The sequence below is a fragment of the Lactuca serriola genome, chromosome 7, assembly GCF_051521515.1.
Source record: "Lactuca serriola cultivar US96UC23 chromosome 7, Lser_US96UC23_V15, whole genome shotgun sequence".
In the NCBI taxonomy this organism is placed as follows: domain Eukaryota; kingdom Viridiplantae; phylum Streptophyta; class Magnoliopsida; order Asterales; family Asteraceae; genus Lactuca; species Lactuca serriola.
In genome coordinates, this window is record NC_136414.1 from 25,152,615 (window position 1) to 25,173,583 (window position 20,969).

Here is a 20,969-nt window from a genome sequence, read left to right on the forward strand (position 1 = left end):
ATAGGGATTTCAATCCCACAATGTTATACCATATATATATATATATATATATATATATATATATATATATATATATATATATATATATATATATATATAGTTTAAAACTCACAAAATATACAATTTCACCATATATATATATATATATATATATATATATATATATATATATATATATATATATATATATATAAACAACTCTTATCCCACCCTGTCGATCCTCACAACGAGACTATCCATACTCTCGGACCTAAGATTAGCCGTTTTACCTAATCCATACTCCCGGATCAGAAATAAACGACTTTACCTAATCCATACTCTCGGACTAGGGACGAATGACTAATCCATACTCTCGGATTAATGATGAATGATTATGCCTAATCCATACTCTCGGACTAGGGACAATGACTATGTCTAATCCATGCTCCCGGATCAATGACATATACTAAGGTTTTATTCTCTGAGTATAATTCACTCGTACTCGTAAGAAAACACTACCCAATATTCCTCATAATTAATTTAGGTTTACTCTTTATTCTAAATCAGCATATATAATCAGGTATGTTCTTTAACAAGTATCTCATGCAACATCAAATAATTCGCACATAAACATATATTTAATACTTCAATCGATACTTGTATTAAAATCATGTTCATGAAAGGGACTATGCACTCACACATCTCCAACAAATATTTAACTCTTTAACATGTATTTAATACTTTAATTAATACTTGTATTAAAATCATGCTCATGAAAGGGACTATGTACTCACACATCTTCAACAAATATTTAACTCTTTAACATATATTTAATGCTTTAATTAATACTTTTATTAAAATCATGTTTATGAAAGGGACTATGCACTCACACATCTTCAACAAATATTTAACTCTTTAACATATATTTAATACTTTAATTAATACTTGTATTAAAATCATGTTCATGAAAGGGACTATGCACTCACTTGAAAAGGTGGTGATTCCGAACTCAGACAGCGCTTCGCTTCTTAAAAATAATTTCCTTCGAAGAAACAACGGGTTTTATAGAAAACCGGGCTTTGCTTGGAGTAGCATTCCCGAGCCGAAATGCTCTTCCTCTCGGAGTCGTCGAGCACTCTGGGGCTTCCGCCTCGTGCTAGGGAGGTTCCCTAGGCTTTTCGGGGGGTTTCGGGGCTAGAGAGAGTGTAAAAAGAAGAAAGCAATGGCCAAGATTGTGCCACATGTCACCATCTAGTAGCAAGACTTGGGGAGAAAGCAATGACCAAGATTGTGCCACATCACCTATTTTCGCACAGCACACTTCCAACTTCTAAAATCCGTAAATTTCACATACAACCTCCGTTTTTGACATTCTTTATATCCACATGTAGGTAAAAATAAGATCTACAACTTTCATTTTGACTCCATCGGCTAATTCTCAACCAATCTTAAATTTAACAGTACGAGGAGATTATACTGTTAAATGTCCACGTAAAATTCATAACTTCTACATACAGACTCTGTTTTCGTCCGTATTTTTACCGTTGAGTTCCTATTAATGAGATATTCAATTCTCATTTAGGTCGCGTAGGCCAAAAACCGCTCGAACTAAAATTCGAGTTTCGGACACTGCACTATTATGCCAAATCTTAGAAAGTTCATAACTTCCTCATACGAAGTCAGATTTGGGCGTTTTTTTTTTGTATCTTCTCGGTTTAACATATACTACAACTTTTATTTGGAACGATAAGGCTAAAAAGTCCTTTATCAAAAATTCACTATTTACGTCTCCCAGTGTCGTGTCGGTTTTACCGTAAAACTTCGACGGGCCATAACCTCTTCGTTATAACTCGGATTTCGGCGTTCTTTATATGTAAGGAACCCTTGAGACATATTATAAAACTTGGTTACGATTATTTATTCTAAATAATCTTTTGTCGAAAAGTCATTTCCGACCCCTATTATCTCTAAATTGACTAGCCCGGATCTACGGGCGTTACATATCCCCTTCTGCAGATTAATGACCTCTTTGATCAGTTGCAAGGTGCATCTTGGTTCTCTAAGATAGATATGAGGTCTGGGTATCATCAGGAGAGAGTGAGAGTGGAGGACGTGGAGAAGACCGTGTTACAGACTTGTTATGGGCATTTATGAGTTCGTGGTGATGCTATTTGGGCTCACCAATGCACCTGCTTTATTCATGGATTTAATGAATTGGGTATGCAGGCCGATGTCATTGTATTTATTGATGATATTTTGGTGTATTCCAAGACCAGAGAGTTGCATGAGGAGCAACTTTGAGGGCTTTTGGGGGGTTTTGAGGCGGCAACGACTTTATGCCAAGTTCTCGAAGTGTGAGTTTTGGTTAAGAGAGGTCCAATTTCTTGGCGACCTCGTTAACCAGGATGGGATTTGGGTTGATCCGGCCAAGATCGAGGCTATAATGCAGTTGGAGGCTCCGAAATCTCCCTCAGAGATGAAGAGTTTCTTGGGTTTTGTAGGGTACTATCATAGATTTATTCAGGATTCTCCAAGATTACAGTACCCCTTACTCGTCTGACACGGAAGGGGGGTGGATTTCCAATAGGGCCCTGAGCAACATTCGACATTTGAGACTCTTCGGCAGAGGTTATGTGAGGCCCCGATATTGACCCTCTCAGAGGGAGTCAAGGATTTTGTGGCATTCATTGATACCTCTAACACTGGTTTGGGGGCAATCTTTATGCATAGAGGACATGTGATTGCTTATGCTTCGTGGCAGCTGAAGCCGCATGAGAGGCGTTATCCCACGCATAACCTGGAGTTGGGGGAAGTGGTTTTCACCCTCAACATTTGGAGACATTATCTATATGGGTCCGTTGTACTGTCTACACAGATTACAAGAGTTTGAGATATTTTATGGATCATACAAACCTGAACATAAGGCAGCACAGGTGGTTGGACGTGGTCAAGGATTATGACTACAAGATCCTATACCATTTGGGTAAAGCGAATTTGGTAGCAGATTCTTTGAGCCGCAAGTCGGCTGGGTCTTCGGTCGAGAAGATTTGTATGAGGATATCCGTTGATTCTTTTCTTTTGGGATTGATCAGAGAGGCTCAGGCGGAGGGAGTTCGGAAAGAGAAATGGAAACAGGAAATAATCACGGGTGAGACTGACAGATTTGTCATGGATAGTCGAGGGTTATTGACCCGGTGTGGTCGGGCTTGGGTTCCAGTTTCAAGCGGGATCAGGCAGATTGTGTTAGAGGAGGCTCATAAGTCTTGTTTTTCTATACACCTGGGATCCACCAAGATGTATAGGGATTTGACATTTAGGTACTTGTGTCTATCTATTAAGAGGGATATAGCTTGGTATGTCGAGAGGTGCTTAACCTGCAGGATGGTCAAGGTCAAGCATCAGAGGATGCATGGAAATCTGCAACCTCTGGAGGTTCTCGTGTGGAAATAGGAACATATCACTATGGATTTTATCACCAAATTGCCGAAGACGACCAACGGTTTTGATACTACATAGTTCATCATGGATTGATTGACCAAGATTGCCCACTTTTTGGCCATCCAGGAGAGCTCTTCCGTTGAAAAGTTGGTCGATGTGTATGTCTAGGAGATTATTGCTGGTCATGTGGTTCTGGTCTCTATTGTTTTCGAACGAGATGTTCGGTTCACTTCCCTTCTCTGGCATAAATTTCGCGAGGAGCTGGGCATGAGGTTGCATTTCAACACTGCATCTCATCCGCAGACTGACAGTAAGAGTGAGAGGACTATACAGACCCTCAAGGATATGTTGTGGTCTTGTGTTATTGATTTTGGTAGGAATTGGGATTCCTTCCTACCTCTAGCGGAGTTCTCCTACAACAACAGTTATCACTCCAGCATTGGTGCTCCGCTATTTGAGGTCTTATATGGACAAAGGTGTCGTACCCCAGTTTGTTGGGGAAAGGTTGGTCATAGGGTCATGGGAAGGACTGAAGTAGTACTTCAGACCAAGGAGCTTATCCAGTTGATCAAGCAGAGACTGCATACTGCTCAGAGTCGGTAGAAGAGCTATGTCGACCGAAAGTCACACCTTGGAAGGGTGTGATATGCTTCAGGAAGAGGGGGAAATTGGGTCCTCGGTTTATTGGACCTTTTCGGGTGATTTCCAGGGTTGGAAACGTAACTTACAGGTTGAATTTTCTAAGCGAGCTCAACCAGATCCACAACACTGTCCATGTCTCTCAGTTGCGGAAGTGTGTGTTGGACAGCGAGGTAGTGGCACCGTTGGATGATATTCAGGTCGATGAGCACCTGAACTACGTTGAGAGACTAGTAGCTATCCTGGAAAGGAAGATGAAAGTCTTGCGCAACAAGGAGATACCTTTGGTAAAGGTTTAGTGGTAACATCGGAGGGGTTCCAAATGGACCTGGGAGCCTAAGTTAGAGATGCGGAATCATTACCCGGAGTTGTTCGCATCAGTTGACTTTGAGGACGATGTCTGATTCAAGTGGGGGAGAATTGTAAAACTCGGATCAGGTGCACATTATCTTTAATATTGTGAAGTCAAAAGTTTCAATATTATCCCTTCTCACGACGTGAGGAATGCCTTCTCATGTTGTGAGGAGTGATTTGGACCTATGCATCATTTTAAGGTTCACGGTGTGAATAGTCTAGTGCTCACGCCGTGAGGGCGGCTGATGACCAAAACCCTAAGTTTTTGGTATTTAAAGGAATGAGAGGGCTAGGGTTGCTCACCCTCAGCCTTTCTAACTCTCTAAACCTCCAAAAACCCTAATCTCACTCCTCTATAAGATCCTTTGTCATTTGGGTGCATTTATAGCTTGAAGAAGAAGAAAAGAAGAAGGAAGTGCTCTAGTGGTGGTATGGGCAAAGTATCATCATAATCACCATCTTTTCCTGCTTTTGGACCCTTGTAAGTATCAAAGGCTCAAACTTTATTGCTTATCATGGATAGATATTGAGTTTTGTCCATCTTATTGATGTTATTACATGCTTGAGTGGAGTAAATCCATAAATTTGGCAACTTTATGGATTATAAGAGTCCTTAGAGCATAATATTATTCAGATCTGGAAGTTGGTTTGAAGCTTATTTCTTCCATTTTTGACCTAGAAAGTGGATGATCACGTTCGGTGCATGCATGGCCATAAAGTAAATATTTTTATGGACTTTAGGGGCCCCCTTTAACTTTTGGATGAAGTACACTTGAAGAAATTAATGGAATAAGGGCTTAAAATGTTGACCCTTAGCCTGAGATAGCGCTCATGATGTGAAGATGTAAGATCTCACGAAGTGAGATTTGTAGCATCCCCGTCTTCTGTTAGAACCCTTGGAGCTCAAGACGTAAGAAAGGGTGCTCACGTCGTGATTCCAGTTCAGGTGGTTTCTTTGACAAATTTGACTAGTTTGGGTCGTGTCGAGTGGGAATCAGACCGAGTACACTGTCACGACGTGAGTGTGAGTTAACTTTGACCAAGTTTGACCTAAGGGCATTTTGGGATTTTGATTATGATTAATCATTTGCTGGGATAGGTGACGGTTAGAGATTAGATTTTAAGTCGAGATCTCATCAGCTTTTGTCCGGTCTGTGAAGTGAGTTTTCCTCACTGTACTTGCGGATCGAATGAACTAAGCTCGGCCCTTTAGATTTGATATCCTACTATGTGATAGTATGTTATCGTACTTTAGTGATATGTTAGATCGGTATCCTGGCATATAGGATGATGCTATGCTTAATGATTTGTAGATCTGCCTGACTGTCTGTAGACTGTTTATATGTTTATCTGTTATATTTGCACACATTTGGTTGGTGGTTGAGGCTTTACTGCTTTGTGCATAACCCAACAGACCGAGGCATACCAACCCGATGGTTGATTGGGCCCGAGGGTATTCCATCCCCAAGATGACATGACCCGTTGTATATTAGCATTCCAACCCGGTGGTTGATTGGGCCTGGGGTATTCCAACCCAATTATTGACTATACCTATAGTATATTGGCAATCCAACCCGATGGTTGATTGGAACCAACATGCTGCAATTGTATAAGTTATCTGTTTATGTGTTGGTACTTTGGGGGAACTCACTAAGCGTTGGCTTACGGTTTTGGGTTATGTTTAAGGTACTTCAGATGACCACGGGAAGGCGAATGCGTGATAGTACACATCCTCTTGCTTATGAATTATGATTTTGGGAGACTCAGATGTTTGAAAATGTTTTGAAAACTATGATAGTAAACAATTTATGAATTTGGGTTGGTTTTAAAAGTTTAAAATTTCTTGTGATTTTTTATGGGTGTTACATTGTTGTTGTTGTAGATTTATGTTTTCTTAAAAATGTCGACGTGTCCGCCATGAGTCGGATGTTGAAGACTTTGCTAAAGCCGTCAGTGGTAAGATTTTCCACATGAAGCGTCGAGTACGAGTGTGTTTAGATAACTCATAGGTGATTGGAGATATCAGTAGCAACTATTTTTACAAGTGTAAAGGTAAGGAACATATCTCCTTCATAGGAAATCAAACTTGGTCTTCTTGGCTAAGTCGTATTAATAGTTGTTTCATTCTCTACATAATAAACTCTTCTACTCTTTCTAATGTTTGATAATTTGAACCAATTCCATGTTTCAGGAATCAACAATCTAATATTTATCTTTTAGGTTAAATATTGTTGGTGCTTAGGTCTTTTTTGTTAGATTATAGCAATTTATAGGATTCTGCTTACTATATCCTTAAGAAGATGCATGACTTGTATTTTTAGCCCAATTGAAAGCATATGTAGTCTAATGCATGTGTAAAAAACATATTGAGAGGCTAATCTAAGGTATAAACACATTCTTTTGTTATTACTCATTTACTGATTAAATTCACATTTGAATACTCTTCTCATCACTTTTTTTTTCATTGCAGCTGAGGGTGCTGGAAATGGTCTGCAATTCATCATTATTAGAAATTTCAATTGGACTGTCTCTAAGATGGATTTTATTCCAGGGATTGATGGTCCTGGTGAAGATGTTCTAGGGTTTTTATAGCATTAGTAATGCATGTTTTAAGTATATTATTAATATTAGCTAATTAATTAATTAAACAAATCGTTATCTGAACTTAATTAGTAGTTAATTTGGTGAATAGAATCTTCATAGGCATGAAAATTTCAAGGTGGTGGATGGTGATGAATCCCAGAGGACCTTTGGTTATATCAAGGATGCTATTGAAACTACTTTAATGATAATTGTATGTTACTTATTACAACAATCTTAATTCCCTTTTAACATATATTAATCAAGACTATTTTTTTTTCATAGGATAATCTTGGTACAATTAATGTTCCATACCATTCCATTTAGTGGTGATACACTGTACAATGGAAAAGGGAAACTTTAGTGATGTTAACAATGTTCAAAAGATCAATTTTGACACAACATTAGCAATTGGAAACAAAATAGCCATCAAGAGTTGTTGAGTCTTCCTCTTGCTGAGTTGGAAATATGATACATAATATCTCTTGGTGGTGGTGGTAGGGGGTATAAAAAGTATGGTAACACACTTGCTTTATCTTAAAGAAGCAGAAAAACAAATGGATTATGAGATCCACTATAATTTGAGGCAAAAAAGGGTTATTCCCTATATGTGTTGTTTTTACTTTATGGGGTTTACTTTTAGGTTTAAGATTGAACCTGTAGCTAATGGTATTTATATAAAATTTTGAAGGAAATTACAAAACCTGAAAATGCAGAAAAGGTTATAAGTCCTGTTTTGGTAATAAATGTTCTCCATGGTATATTTTGACCAAAATAATTAATCTTACATATAGGTAATCATAATAAGTAACCACAAATTGTTAATAAAGTAAAAAAAGATCTATATATTGGCATTATTGGACATATCAGATATTTAATTAAAAAACATGTTATATTAAAAAATCAGTCTTTAACTTTCATTTAATGCATATTTTAATACTAATTTATTTACATCAAAATAGGTTTATTTTTATCTCTATCGGCCAGTGACCTTAGTCATAGAAAAGTTCATAAAAAATTTCAAATATTTTTTTGAACTTGCACATGATACCAACAACATACACTACCACTAGAGGCCGCACTATTCATTTTTTAAGAAGAAATGTTCTATAATCAATTTATATACTTTTTATATTAGAACTCATAAAATTTATATCTTGTATCAGGTTAATTTTTAGAAAAAAATGATTTCACCATGAATTTCTTTTTATATGTAGATATGACTATTAGCTTGCATAACATGCAATGATCATGTTGCAGTTGTCCATACTAACAGGATAAAGATCCATAAATATTTTCACTTTTTTTCTTCCTTTATTTACCTTATTTTATATCACTAATTCAGCAGGTAATAGAAAAAATGATAGCTAATGCTCTTGGCGTGCACGTTTTTCGGTAGACAATCGCCGAAAATATTTTCATGGTAGCTACTGTGTGTTTTCTAATAGAGGTGGTCTAATAAGATATTTCAGTGATAGCATCCTACTTTCATTTTTTTTAAATTACTTAGTTAAATTACCAGTTATAACAATGAACTTACATTGTATTTGGATCAAAGTACTATAACTGGTCAGATTCTTCAAAATAAAATGATATATACAGAAATGAAAGTAGCCTGCCATAACAATGCCCTCCAATTTATTTACATATATAGCATCCTACTTTGATTTTTATTTAATTGGAAATTTAGAAAAAGAATAATAAAGATTTACATAAATCGAGTATGTGATTACTTTTAATATTTGGAATTTTATTGTCCATTACTTTATGTTGAGAGCTTGAAAAAATGGTGCTTAATGGATTTGCATTTTAATGGTGCTTAATGAAGTTCTATTTCGTCTTTTGTAGGTTTAAATAGGAACCGTAAGTTGATATTATCAAAAAGAGATAATGAGTGTATTTCTTATCAACACACCACTAACAAAAGCCTATTAACAATAATCACTTCTACTTCCAATACAACTTGCATGTTTGACTACCCAAAATGTACAATACTTAAGAACTCTATTTCACCATACAAACTCACAACCTCTAACGCCAAAAATCAACAAAGGCTAACTCTAATGGAACCCAAAGAGATGGAAGACCCAATCAAGAAATATATGGTTGCTTCATTTCAAAATCTATATGGTTGCTTCATTTCAAAATCTTATCAAACAACAGCAAACTATTAGGACCAACCTTAGAATCCAGTATGAAAACCTGCTCCAACAGCCGCATTTGAAGGAGCAACCCACCAACAACATAGCATGTTAAATGCCTTTCACCTTTCAGTCACTATCATCACATTCCTCTCTCAATCCTTCTCTCTAATTTCTAAGTGGTGATATGTGTGACATGAGAGGCCAGAGATAGAACTGTGCAATAATCAAAGCTAGGGAATCTTGCCCCGATGGATTTTCATTATATTTTCCATTTCCATCCATTCAGGATTAACTCAAGGTGTTACCGATCTTCCATTAAAGGATTCGCCTCTAACTATAAGTTATCATGTTTATTTATTTCTTGCATGTCATGTTATTATTTAGTTTTAACTTTAAAGGGTAAAATTAACAATTGATATCAACATGGTTTTACAGGAATTGGCAGTTTACACCCCAAACGTGGCATTGATTGTCACTTTGTTAAGATTCCACACAACAAGAAAGTGTCATCTATCTTCAATATTTGTTATATACCTCATTTTAAAAGGATTTATCCTTTTTATATTATTTTATAAATTTTATTATTTTGACAGGCAGTTTTGTGAAAGTTTATGGTATACACTGGGTGCATGCAATGATTATGTATCCCAATCAACACGAACCTTGATGTCACTCTTAAAAGAAAATTTACATCTCATCACTTTCATCATGTGTATTTTAGTCTTTTTTATGTTCATCTTCTAACTCCTCTCTTTGTTAGTATGTGTTGAAGGACATCTTTCTCAATATGCCTCTTTTCAATTCTAAATTGGAGCAAGTTACTAGAGAATAACTTTTTTAGCTTTCAAAAAATTGAAAAAATAATCTAGGAAAGGTACATGGTATCAAGTTGGTCTTGAAGGCATTAACAACGAGAATTGTACATATGTTATTGGGGAATACGGTTTCTTATTTTACTTTTTTTTTTTCAAAACCAAAAAGCAAAGTACATTGCTATTATGTGACTTTTTAATGTTTGTTATATTGTCAAATCTATAAAGAGGCATCATTATATATTGCAAATATTACAAAAAAAAACTACTTGTCTCTTTTATCTTACATCGTTGAATCAAAATAAACCTTGACCAGACCCATCCAAAGCAGTGCCGGACCTTCCTCTAGTTTGGTATAAAAAATGTAAATTCGTGGAGACAACCCTATATATATATATATATATATATATATATATATATGTCCCAGACGACTTGAACCCTTGATTTCAACTTGAAGGAGGGATAGAAGCTCTTTGGTGCTTATACATCTAAAAAGTTATTGTCTTGAAAACTTTCATTTTATTATTTGAACTATGCATTTTTTTGGGCTATAAGTTATAACCTTCTGGGTGTGCTATTAAACAAAATTTGGATAATATTTATAGTGTAAGTGAAGTTAGTAGTAAATTACAAATTAAGACCTATAAGATGATTAAAATTCAACTTCTCATCCATCTATTAATATGTGATGAGTTGTTACAAGTCGGTTCTCAAATAAATCAAAGTATGAGTGGTTGGCACAACTCAAAATTCACTAGTACAAAACTAGTCTTTGGCCACACAAAAAACATGTCACTATAGACATTTTATGACATTTTTTTTTCATTCAATGTGTAACGAATAGACATTTTATCACATCATTAAAGGTAAGTTATGGTAACGTTTAATTGTGGTGACTATGACCCATAAAAACCGTTAGTATAGGTAAAAACCTTCATCATAGGGTACCAATTTTTGTAGTTTTTCAATCATTTTTTGATAACCGTCAGCATAAGCTACTTTCCCTCACAAGTTATGTTTTCATGAATATTGCTGAATTTTAGTGACACATAATATATTAAATCATGACAATAAACTACTTTTATTCACACGATATTTTGTTTGTCATGACTATTGTTAAATTTTAGTGATACATAATATATTGAACAGTGACCATAAACTACTATCAGTCACATGTTTCTTTGTTTTTCATGACTATTGTTGACTTTTAGTGACACATAATTGCCGGGTTTTACATACTATAACACTCCTATGGTGCACATACAACCCTAATGTTTTGGATCTAAGTTTTCTCTAGTTATAGATGCAACAAAATTATCCAATTCATGAAGCCTAAAACTAGCATACAATTGATATATGAATCATAAAACTAGTTAACATATTACCTCTTGTTGTACCTTGTTGACTTTGGCCTTTCAAGAGTTTAGCACCTCAAGTGTGATGCCTCAAACGGTTCACAACACACCATGAACAAATGGAGGACTTGAGAGAGAGGTATGGATACACAAAAATCGGCTAGGTCTTTCCTTTGAACTCATAGATCCGATTTTAGGCTTAGGGGGAATACATATATGGTGTAGAATTCCAAGAGTCATATGCAAACCCTAATTCTTACACTTAGGCTTATGATCCAATAACTCTTATGGACTAACTCTTCATAGACTCTCACATAAACTTAGTCTACCATGGATCAATAGCCCAAACCATATGTATTACTGATTTACATAATCAGTCCTCATTAATTTAATTAATCTCTTTAGATCACTAAATTAATTCCAAATTAATTATTGATCAATACTAATTAAATAATATGATTTCTCAATTAATATATTATATTTATAATATATTAATAAATCACAAATAACCTCTTTTTCAAATATCTATCCTATCAAATTGCCCTGGTGAATTCAACCCAAAATGAACTATGCTACTCTCGGGTCAAATACATACCAGTAATATATTAAATCGTAACCATAAACTACTTTTAGTCACACAGTTTTTTGTTTTACATGACTATTTTGACTTTTAGTGACACATAATAGACTAAATGCAACTATTGTTGACATTTAATAATAGTTTTTTTTTTCGTGCTTCATGACTATTTTTGAACAACTTAAAATCATATATATGTCAAATATTGACCAATTAACATCATGTATGTTACTCTGCTAAACATCCTAGAAGCATTTAAGAGAGTTGATTGAACATTAATAAATTTGATTCCTAATGACTAGTAAAAAATAAGATACATCTCATGAGAATTAAAATGGAAGTATGGATCATTTGCTTCAAAGGTCATTGTTGTTAGTTCTTGTATAGAATTAGCTTAACATACCACTCCACAAGCTGCTAAAATGTAAGAGTCATATATGTAATCCACATTTTCAAATAAAACAAACAGGTATCAAGTTTTTTTTTTTTTTTTTTTTTTTTTTTTTTTTTTTTTTTTTTTTTTTTAGTTTAAACAGTAAGTAAATCCAACCTATTATAAAGATTCATCAAGTAGGGCTACAAATGAAAGACTATGTTTACCACCATCAACGGAAATTCCAAGCTCAATCATGGTTGCATCTAAATTAGGGCTTAGAGATGAAAAAGAAGAAGAGATTACCTGGAGTGGAATCGTGTTCAATGCAATATCTGATCTTAAAAATGAACGAGGGCAAGGAAATGTTTGGGAACTATGAGCGACGATTAAAATGTTGAAATGTGGTTTGGGAGATGAAGGCTAAAAGAGTTTAAACATGAAGAGGCTGTGACGAATGTGGTGTCATTTGCAGGACACCACGTTTGACTAAACATTTGCAGATAGACCGTCAGAGGTGAAATCAGAAGGAGATGAAGAAATGAAATTACGAAATCCAGAGTTGAAATCAAAAGCCCTAAACATTAAAATTGCATAAATAGATTGCAAGGCACATTACAAAATTATTGAAGAAGAAGAAGTGAAATTGGAAGGCGATGAGAGATTTATATCTGGAACTTGATTCTTATTGGCTGCTGGAGAGAATGTAGAAGCTAGGTAGAGACACAGGGCAAGCGTAGCGAATTTAACACATTGGAGGTGGAGCGGAGGCGATGCCGATGAAGCGCTAGAGTGAGACGACGGAGCAGGGTAAAGGAGTTTGCAAGCGACTGAAGAATAAATCATAAAAGAGAGGGGAGGAGACGAACAATTAGAGGCACAATTGTATTGGGTCAAATGAAGCAAAAATAATTTAATTGTATAAAAGTTTTCATTAATCTTTGAGGGGAGAGGAAAACTAAAATCTTGAATTTTTGGTAAGGAGGGAAACAAATGTTAGAAATTTTTGGTAGAGATGAAAAATGTTGAAATTTTAATTACAAAGAAAAAAAATTAACTCCTCCAAATCTTTCATGTTTTCACTTTTAAACAACAGTGTCTATAAAACACTTATAGTGACATGTTTTTTTTTTTTTTTCTTTTATTTTTACAATTTTTTTTTCTTTTATTGTTACACTTTTTTTTAACTATTGGAGGCATATAAATATTAAAACGTGACTATAAAATACTTTTAGTTATATGTTCTTTTTTTTAATATCATAGTAATATACTTATAGTCACATGTTATTCTTCTTTTATATTCAAAATCATTAATTTAGGAATACACATGAAATTAAATTGTTATCATAAAACAATTATAGTCACATATTTTTTTAAATATCATAATAAAATATATACAATCACAATGATCTACCATAACTAATTGCTAGTATTTGTCACATTTTTTTTATGTAAAACAATGACAAAATATGTGAAGATAGTTTGCAATGGTGATAGTTTTTAACTAATATAACTTAAACATTACTAAAATTTGATTAATGACTTTTAATGACGCAAATAATCAAATCCGTGACAGCCGTTTTTAAAAAAAATATTGTTATAGGTCCTTTTTGTACCGTTGACTTTTGAAATTAAGTTTTTGTAAGATAATAGGGATAAAATAGCCTTGGAAATTCTGAGAATTGTGATTTCACTATCAAATCAAAGTATTGGATGGTACTCCCTAATCTTTGATTGGATAAGACTCAGAAGAGAAAAGAACAGAGAATGAGTATATGAATTTTTGTAAGTACCAGAAAAAACTGACCAAAATCGGTTAAATACCTTCTTTGTCTGAAAACTGTCAAAACTGTCATAAAACAGTTTGGCAACAGTCAACAAACTGTCATAAATCCGGGTTTTCTATAAGAATTAATATCATGTCAACAAACTGTCATAAATCCTAGCTAGGGGTTGCCGCCCCGTGGACCCCGCTCCCAGGGGCGCTGCCCCCGGACCCCCGTTCATTCAGGGGCTTCGCCCCTAAATGACAGTCTACTTTTAATCTTGAATAAACTTAAACAAGTGTCACTCCACAACTTCTTTACTTGTTTAATATTTATCAAGATTACTTTTTGTCAACAAATGTAATCCCATTACACTTAAGTCACGTTACTGAAACAAATCACCAATAGTTTTTTTTGTTCTTGAAGAGTTTGAAGAAAAGAAAGAAATTGAAGATGTATATACGTGTGATATAAAAATGATGACAACAATAATCTTGAAATAAAAAATTATAACTATATATTAGCTTAAATAGCAGTTTCAAATTTGACGAAATTCAACCTTTAACATCCTAGAGTTTTAATAAAATTCTACCTTTAACATCCTCGAGTTTTAATGATTGACAAATAAAACTTTTTTTTGTTATAATGAATCTCTCAAGTTTTTGTAAAATTCAGATTATCCGTTAAGTAAGAAGTTCACAACAAGCCATGAGGCTAATGAAAACATTCTAATAATATGATACACGATGAAATTTCTGATCGTAAAATAAATTAAGGACCAAAGAAGAAAGGAAAATATGATAGATAATTGATGCTAGATGGTAACTATCGTAGTTTCTCTATCTACCATCTAGTATTGATATTGTGATCCCATTTATGGACACTGAATCATCATCTTTTCTCGAAGACTCGCTTTCGTTGTTTAATTTTCTAATAAAGAATCCGGGATGTTTTGGTCGAGGCATTCGTACTGTTTCACTGCTCAATAACAACACCACCTTTGCCATATCAGGCCTATCTTCTGATTGTTCTTGAACACATAATAGTCCAATTTGTATGCACCTTAATACTTCATTTTCTGAAAATTTGACCTTGATAGATTCGTCTAGTAGTTCTAAAGAGTTGTCTTCGTTCCATAACTTCCATGCCTAAGAACATAATGCTTTGTTACAAATACAATGAAGGACCTTAACAAAAATTAGTGCAAGTATATTATGTTTCTAGAATATATATATATATATATATATATATATATATATATATATATATATATATATATATATATATATATATATTCCCAATTACCAATATCACTTACTTGTCCAAGCAGGTTAAGTTGGTTATTTGTGTTGGACGAGCCTCTGTTTCTTTTACCGCTCACTATCTCCAAGATCAGGACCCCGAAACTAAAAACATCAGATTTTGTGGAGAAGTGACCCTCCATCGCATATTCAGGTGACATATAACCACTATAAGAAATTTGTTAATGGTAATAATAATAAGTGAAATTGTCTAAAAGTTACATAATATCATTTGTGTCATAAATATTTATATTTATATGCATGCCACATAGTACATTGATACTTACTACGTTCCAACCACTATCTTTGTTTCTGCTTCGGTTTGATCACTCCCAAAAATCCTTGCGATACCAAAATCTGATATCTTTGGGTTCATGTCCTTATCAAGCAAAATATTACTTGCTTTCATATCTCGATGAATGATTTTAAATCTTGAATCTTGATGAAGATAAAGAAGCCCACGAGCAATCCCACGTATAATATCGAGTCGGATTTTCCAATTGAGTATCATATTTTTCTCTTTGTCTACGGCGATTATCAAATTACACGTTTAGATCTCAACATATAACTTAGGTATAAAAAGAAGAAAGAGTGCAATAGCACTGAAAATTTACCAAAAAGAAACATATCAAGACTTTTGTTGTCCATGTACTCATAAATCAACAACTTCTCTTCAACCTCAATACAACAACCTAATACCCGAACTAGGTTTCGATGTTGGAGTTTTGCAATTAATCGGACCTCATTTTTAAGTTCCTCTATCCCTTGCTCACAAATTCTTGAGAGCCTTTTTACAGCTACAACTTCACCTTCTGTTAATGTACCCTACGGCACCAACAAATTAAATTTCACCATTCTTTATGGTTGTATGGTGCGTTATCTCGTATGATATTATAACTAAAAGTGTTTAAAACTTGATATTAAGAATTCTGGAGATCTGTATTCCAGATGGTAGATATTGATATCCAAATTTTGGGTACGAATTTCGGTATGAAATTTAGATATCAGAAAATTTAAATAAAAAAATTGGATACAAAAATTTTTAACCTGGAAATCTACACTACATATTTTACGCACCATAGTCACATATTATTTCTAGACTTCCATTCGCTCAATATATGGACACCATTGCATCTTTATTGCATAATTGAGCCAACGATTTAGGCTACTATATCCATTTTGAGCGTATAAAGAAATTTAATCATTAAAAACAGGTCGCACTTGTTTCGTCTCCATACCAGAATAATTACAAAACAAAAGATTGCTAATATCATAACAAAGACGACTTGGAATTAAAATACGTATATTTTAGATTTTCAGATAGTCAGAGTATCAAAAATTTCAGAAAATTATCATTTCATATTTCGAATGATTTAAAATGTTTAGATTTTTGATCGGATTTTTGGAATAAGATACTTTTAAGCACGTAATTTTAAATGTTCATATATTCAAGTACTTTACCTTGTAAACACACCCGAACCCTCCTTGCCCAAGTTTATTTTTATCCGAGAAGTTGTTTGTTGCCTTAGCGAGTGTCGTAAAATCAAACAAGGGTAATTCAAGTTCATCCATTGACGTTTCACTATAATAATCTCTTCTACTTGGTACAATTGTCCCATCATTTACCAAGAATTCTTCGGTTCTTTCTTGAGGACCTAATTTGGATCAACACAATTACACAAAATATATCAAGAACATATGAATTACAACCACAAACTATTTTGACTTTCAAAATTCAAACTCTTTTTATTTAAATACAAAACTTTAGTCTTGTAGCTAAAATTTTCGCCAATATTAGAAAATGTTTATGGTTAATGTGGTTTATGAATTAATTTCTAGGGTTATTCACTTATTAACACCAAAATGGATAGGTCTTATATCATAAATTGACAATCTTTTTACAATATCATATAGCCATTCCTAAGATGTAAGTTGGCATTTAACCGTGTTTCGAGTTTAGGCTCAACTCATTTGTAAGGCTAGTTTAGATGAGCCTAGGCTCGAGATCAGATTCATTAACAAGCCCGTTTAATTTTATCAATAACTTAATATATAAATTATTTGATAGTTAATATTTATCAATAGTTTAATATATAAAATAAATGAATAATTATATTATATAAAAACATATATTCTTGTTTAGGTCCACGAGCGCAGTCTAGCTTGGACTAAAACTTGGCTCGATCTTGTTGAAAATATCATTAAACTCGTAGTCAAATTTTTAATGAGTAGTCCCGATTAGTCAATGAGTAGCTCAAGGAGTTGATCCTGATTACCTGTTCTATTAATTGACTTTTTCAAATTTCTTGTTTTCTTCTTCTTCAAGTAGACGAGAATAAGTAGAAATGTGAGCACCACACAAGTACTGGCAGTGATGCCGACAATTTTGCCAACGTGGTTGCCATTGCCGGAGCCATTTTTGGAACTTCCGACGCCCATTGATTGAACTGCAATGAAGAAGAAGTCATAGTTATTAGTGTTTATAATTGTAAAATAAAGCACAACTACTACTTTTAATACACATGATATAAGTTCCTAAAGTGTAATTTGGTGTGTCTCCCAAGATAACCAAGTGTAGCGTGGTATATCTAATATTTTTGCTTGATGAATTTAAAGTATTTTTTTCGTCTAAAAACATGAATATGTCGGTGCAACAATACACAAGGTTAATTCAGAAACCCAAATTCTAAATTGCCCCCAATACCCACAAAATCAAACTCCATATTCCATCCCCGAAACCCCTATTTCATATTATTTTCCTCGCACATCGCATTTCCAAGAGCCCGGAAATGATGAATTATCTGACGAAACACAACCCATCTCTTCAAACCAGAATAACGAATTGACTGTCAAAACCCAACCCACCCCTCAAACCAAAACCAAACCCACAATAAATTTTACCTAATGGGTAATATGACGAGATGTTCCGAAAGAAAAAAAAAATAAGTGACGTTGTTGAAGATGTTTAATTGTGTTTCGGAAAACGAAGAACGTCGAAATCATCAACATGTAGCCTCATTTTGGCAGCAAGCTCTGGAGCTCTTCAGTTCGCAACCTCGTGATACTTATCGTACTAGGCTTCAGTTGAACTCCAAATTAAAGGATTTGTAGGCGAAAGTTAACAAGCTCAGTTGCATCTACAACAAGTGCAACATCCGTGCTAGCGGTAGATCAGATGTTGATGTTTTAAAGTCTACAGATAGAATGCTCTTTTATATTCATGGACATGGGATATTCTAAAACACCACAAAAAATGACTAACCATTGGTGTAATCGATGACAATCCCCTTATTTTTCATCGAAAATGACCAAAGCATCTAACTCCAACATGTACACAACCTCTTTGGACTCCTATTATTCATTTCACTTAAACGAGGTAGTGACATGTTTAATGTTTTAGAATTTTCTATTGTAGAACATCAACCGCGACAATAACAACGAAAAGGAAAGAAAGCAATATCCACATCCTCATCGCACGATAATATCAAAACCTTTGCGAATCAAATTAGACATCTTGCTCAAACGAATAACCATGAGGTGGAGAGAAGAGAGTGATACCGAATTAATAAATTGCATATGTTAGAGGAGTCACGACAGAAAAAAAAAACTAATCATGGAGGAGTTACGCGTTTTTAAAAAAAGATGATTCGAAAAAGATTTGTAATTTTTTCTTCAACTACATAATCGATTAACTATAGGGATGTTGAATGCAGTACTCGTTCCCAAGAAGGAACTAACACATATTAATTGGAAAACTAAATTTTCATAAAATTAATGATGTTGATGTTTGTGAACTAGATATTTTATTACATAAAAGATTATTTATAGATAAGGTTAATGTCATAAAAAATTCGTAGTATTCGTTTTGCTTTTTTGGATAATTTATTTTAATTGTATTAATCAGATGAATAAACCATTGGGTTCTCATCATTATACAATTAGAATGGATTTCAATCATGTAAAATGAATTGTAATGAAATGTAGGTTTATGTAATAATTTATTTACCTATATATGTCTATCTAGGACTAACATGATTTCTCCTGGATTCGAAACATACCTAAATCAGAAGCTGCAACTCTAACGTAAAGATCTTGCCCTCCATTTTCAGAATCAGCATACTGCCTCATATCCATAAGATCCCCTACCCAAATCACACAACCCGACCCGCCTTCAGTGACATTCATACTAGCATAAGCAGCACAGGAACAATTCTTCTTGCATATCGCACCACACTCGCTCAAATTCAGCGTCTTATCTTCAAACACGTTCGAACTCTCCGGCAATTTCATGTTCTTCAATGGCAGAAATCCATCCGACCTGCAATCCAAGTCTGAGCTCCGAACACACCCATCCAACCCATCTCGTAGATCCCATGCTTGCTGGTTTTTCGGCCGGAATCCAGTCGTACAATTGCAGATCGGTGCAGTGGTTGCATCACAAATGCCGAACGAACCACATTCACCAAACTGATCGCATAAATCATCGGGGAAAGACCAGAACACACTCCAGGTATTTGTTGTTTTAGCCCAGACGAATCTTTGATTAATACCAGAAGAATTTATAACCAATCGTGAATAAATAGAACTATCCAGCATTTCAAATGAATAACTAATCTCGTCCGAATTCTCCTCAAGTTCAAACTGCATCATACTCACCCCTTTCATCGCTGGTACACCACTAAATCTCATCCCGTTCCATGGCCCAGTTCGCCAAATTATTGTTTCATTCTTCACTGTTAAAAGCTCCGGGAACCCAATGATATTCATTTTAAAAGTATAATCACCGGTCGTCGGATCGTTGTTTGTCTTCCACGACTGCAAAACCCGATTAATTCCAGATTTCCTATCCCACCCCAGTTTCATCTCCGGCAATAGAGTATCAGTCGGATAATCAAAGCTTTGCCAAATGTAATTCTCCGGATTCTCATCGTTTTCTGGACGAAGCACAAAGTTACCGTTGTCTAAAAGCTGCGCCACCGTGTTCACCACCTGCGTAGATTGATTTGAGGACCAGACGACAGCTCCCGTTTGATTTACAAGCACCAGGTTGCTGTTGTTGACGATGGTTAGGCTCCCGGACGATGAAGTAATGGGGGTGTCTCTATTAGCTACCCATACAATTGTTCTCGGCTCAATTTGCTTGTACCAAATGCCTATATACAGATAATTGCTTGTATTGAAGAAACCCAACTCGAAAACTTCACCATTAGAGACTAGAGTTTGATTGGTGATGAGAGGTTGTGTGGGTGTGATGGTGTCAATAGCTAGAGAGAGAAAAGGGTAGAACAGAAAGAATATGACATGGCTATGGAGGGATTTCATTCTCTGAAAGTTACAATCACCAACAGAATCGAGCTTTGTGTTTATTGGACCGGGGTATTGGAGATTATATGTTGGTTCTTATCTTTTAAGGAATTCGTGGAAATGGTGGAACAAGTCTTCAAATGTATATTTTTAATTCTGAAATTCTTTGATTATTTGACCATTTTTAAATAAAATGATAGACGTATATTGACCAATAATTATGGAAATTGTATAGTGAATTACTCGTCCTAATGATGATCTTCAAAAACTATTATTAAGATAAGCATGTGATGTATATCAAAATTAATCGATCAAGAGCAATGATAACTGGACTAGTGAACAAATTA

General features: G+C 34.6%; 1 protein-coding gene across 2 annotated transcripts in view; it reads right to left on the bottom strand.

Annotated features, from left to right (window-relative positions):
* LOC145061494 (receptor-like serine/threonine-protein kinase SD1-8) overlaps window positions 1–20,733 on the bottom strand; it is a 35,306-nt gene extending 14,573 nt beyond the window's left edge. Inside the window, exons 1-7 of one of the 2 annotated variants that reach the window (XM_079008978.1) lie at window positions 19,377–20,733; window positions 17,595–17,765; window positions 16,780–16,973; window positions 15,933–16,143; window positions 15,606–15,843; window positions 15,336–15,486; window positions 14,706–15,165 (exon numbers count right to left, since the gene is read on the bottom strand). In XM_079008978.1, coding sequence (XP_078865104.1) covers window positions 14,857–15,165; window positions 15,336–15,486; window positions 15,606–15,843; window positions 15,933–16,143; window positions 16,780–16,973; window positions 17,595–17,765; window positions 19,377–20,640 — 2,538 coding nt within the window. In that variant the 5' untranslated portion in view covers window positions 20,641–20,733 and the 3' untranslated portion in view covers window positions 14,706–14,856. Of the gene's footprint in view, window positions 1–14,705; window positions 15,166–15,335; window positions 15,487–15,605; window positions 15,844–15,932; window positions 16,144–16,779; window positions 16,974–17,594; window positions 17,766–19,376 lie in introns of those variants that run through there. The other variant, XM_079008977.1, reaches the window with a different exon arrangement.
* Between the last annotated feature and the right edge of the window lie 236 nt (window positions 20,734–20,969).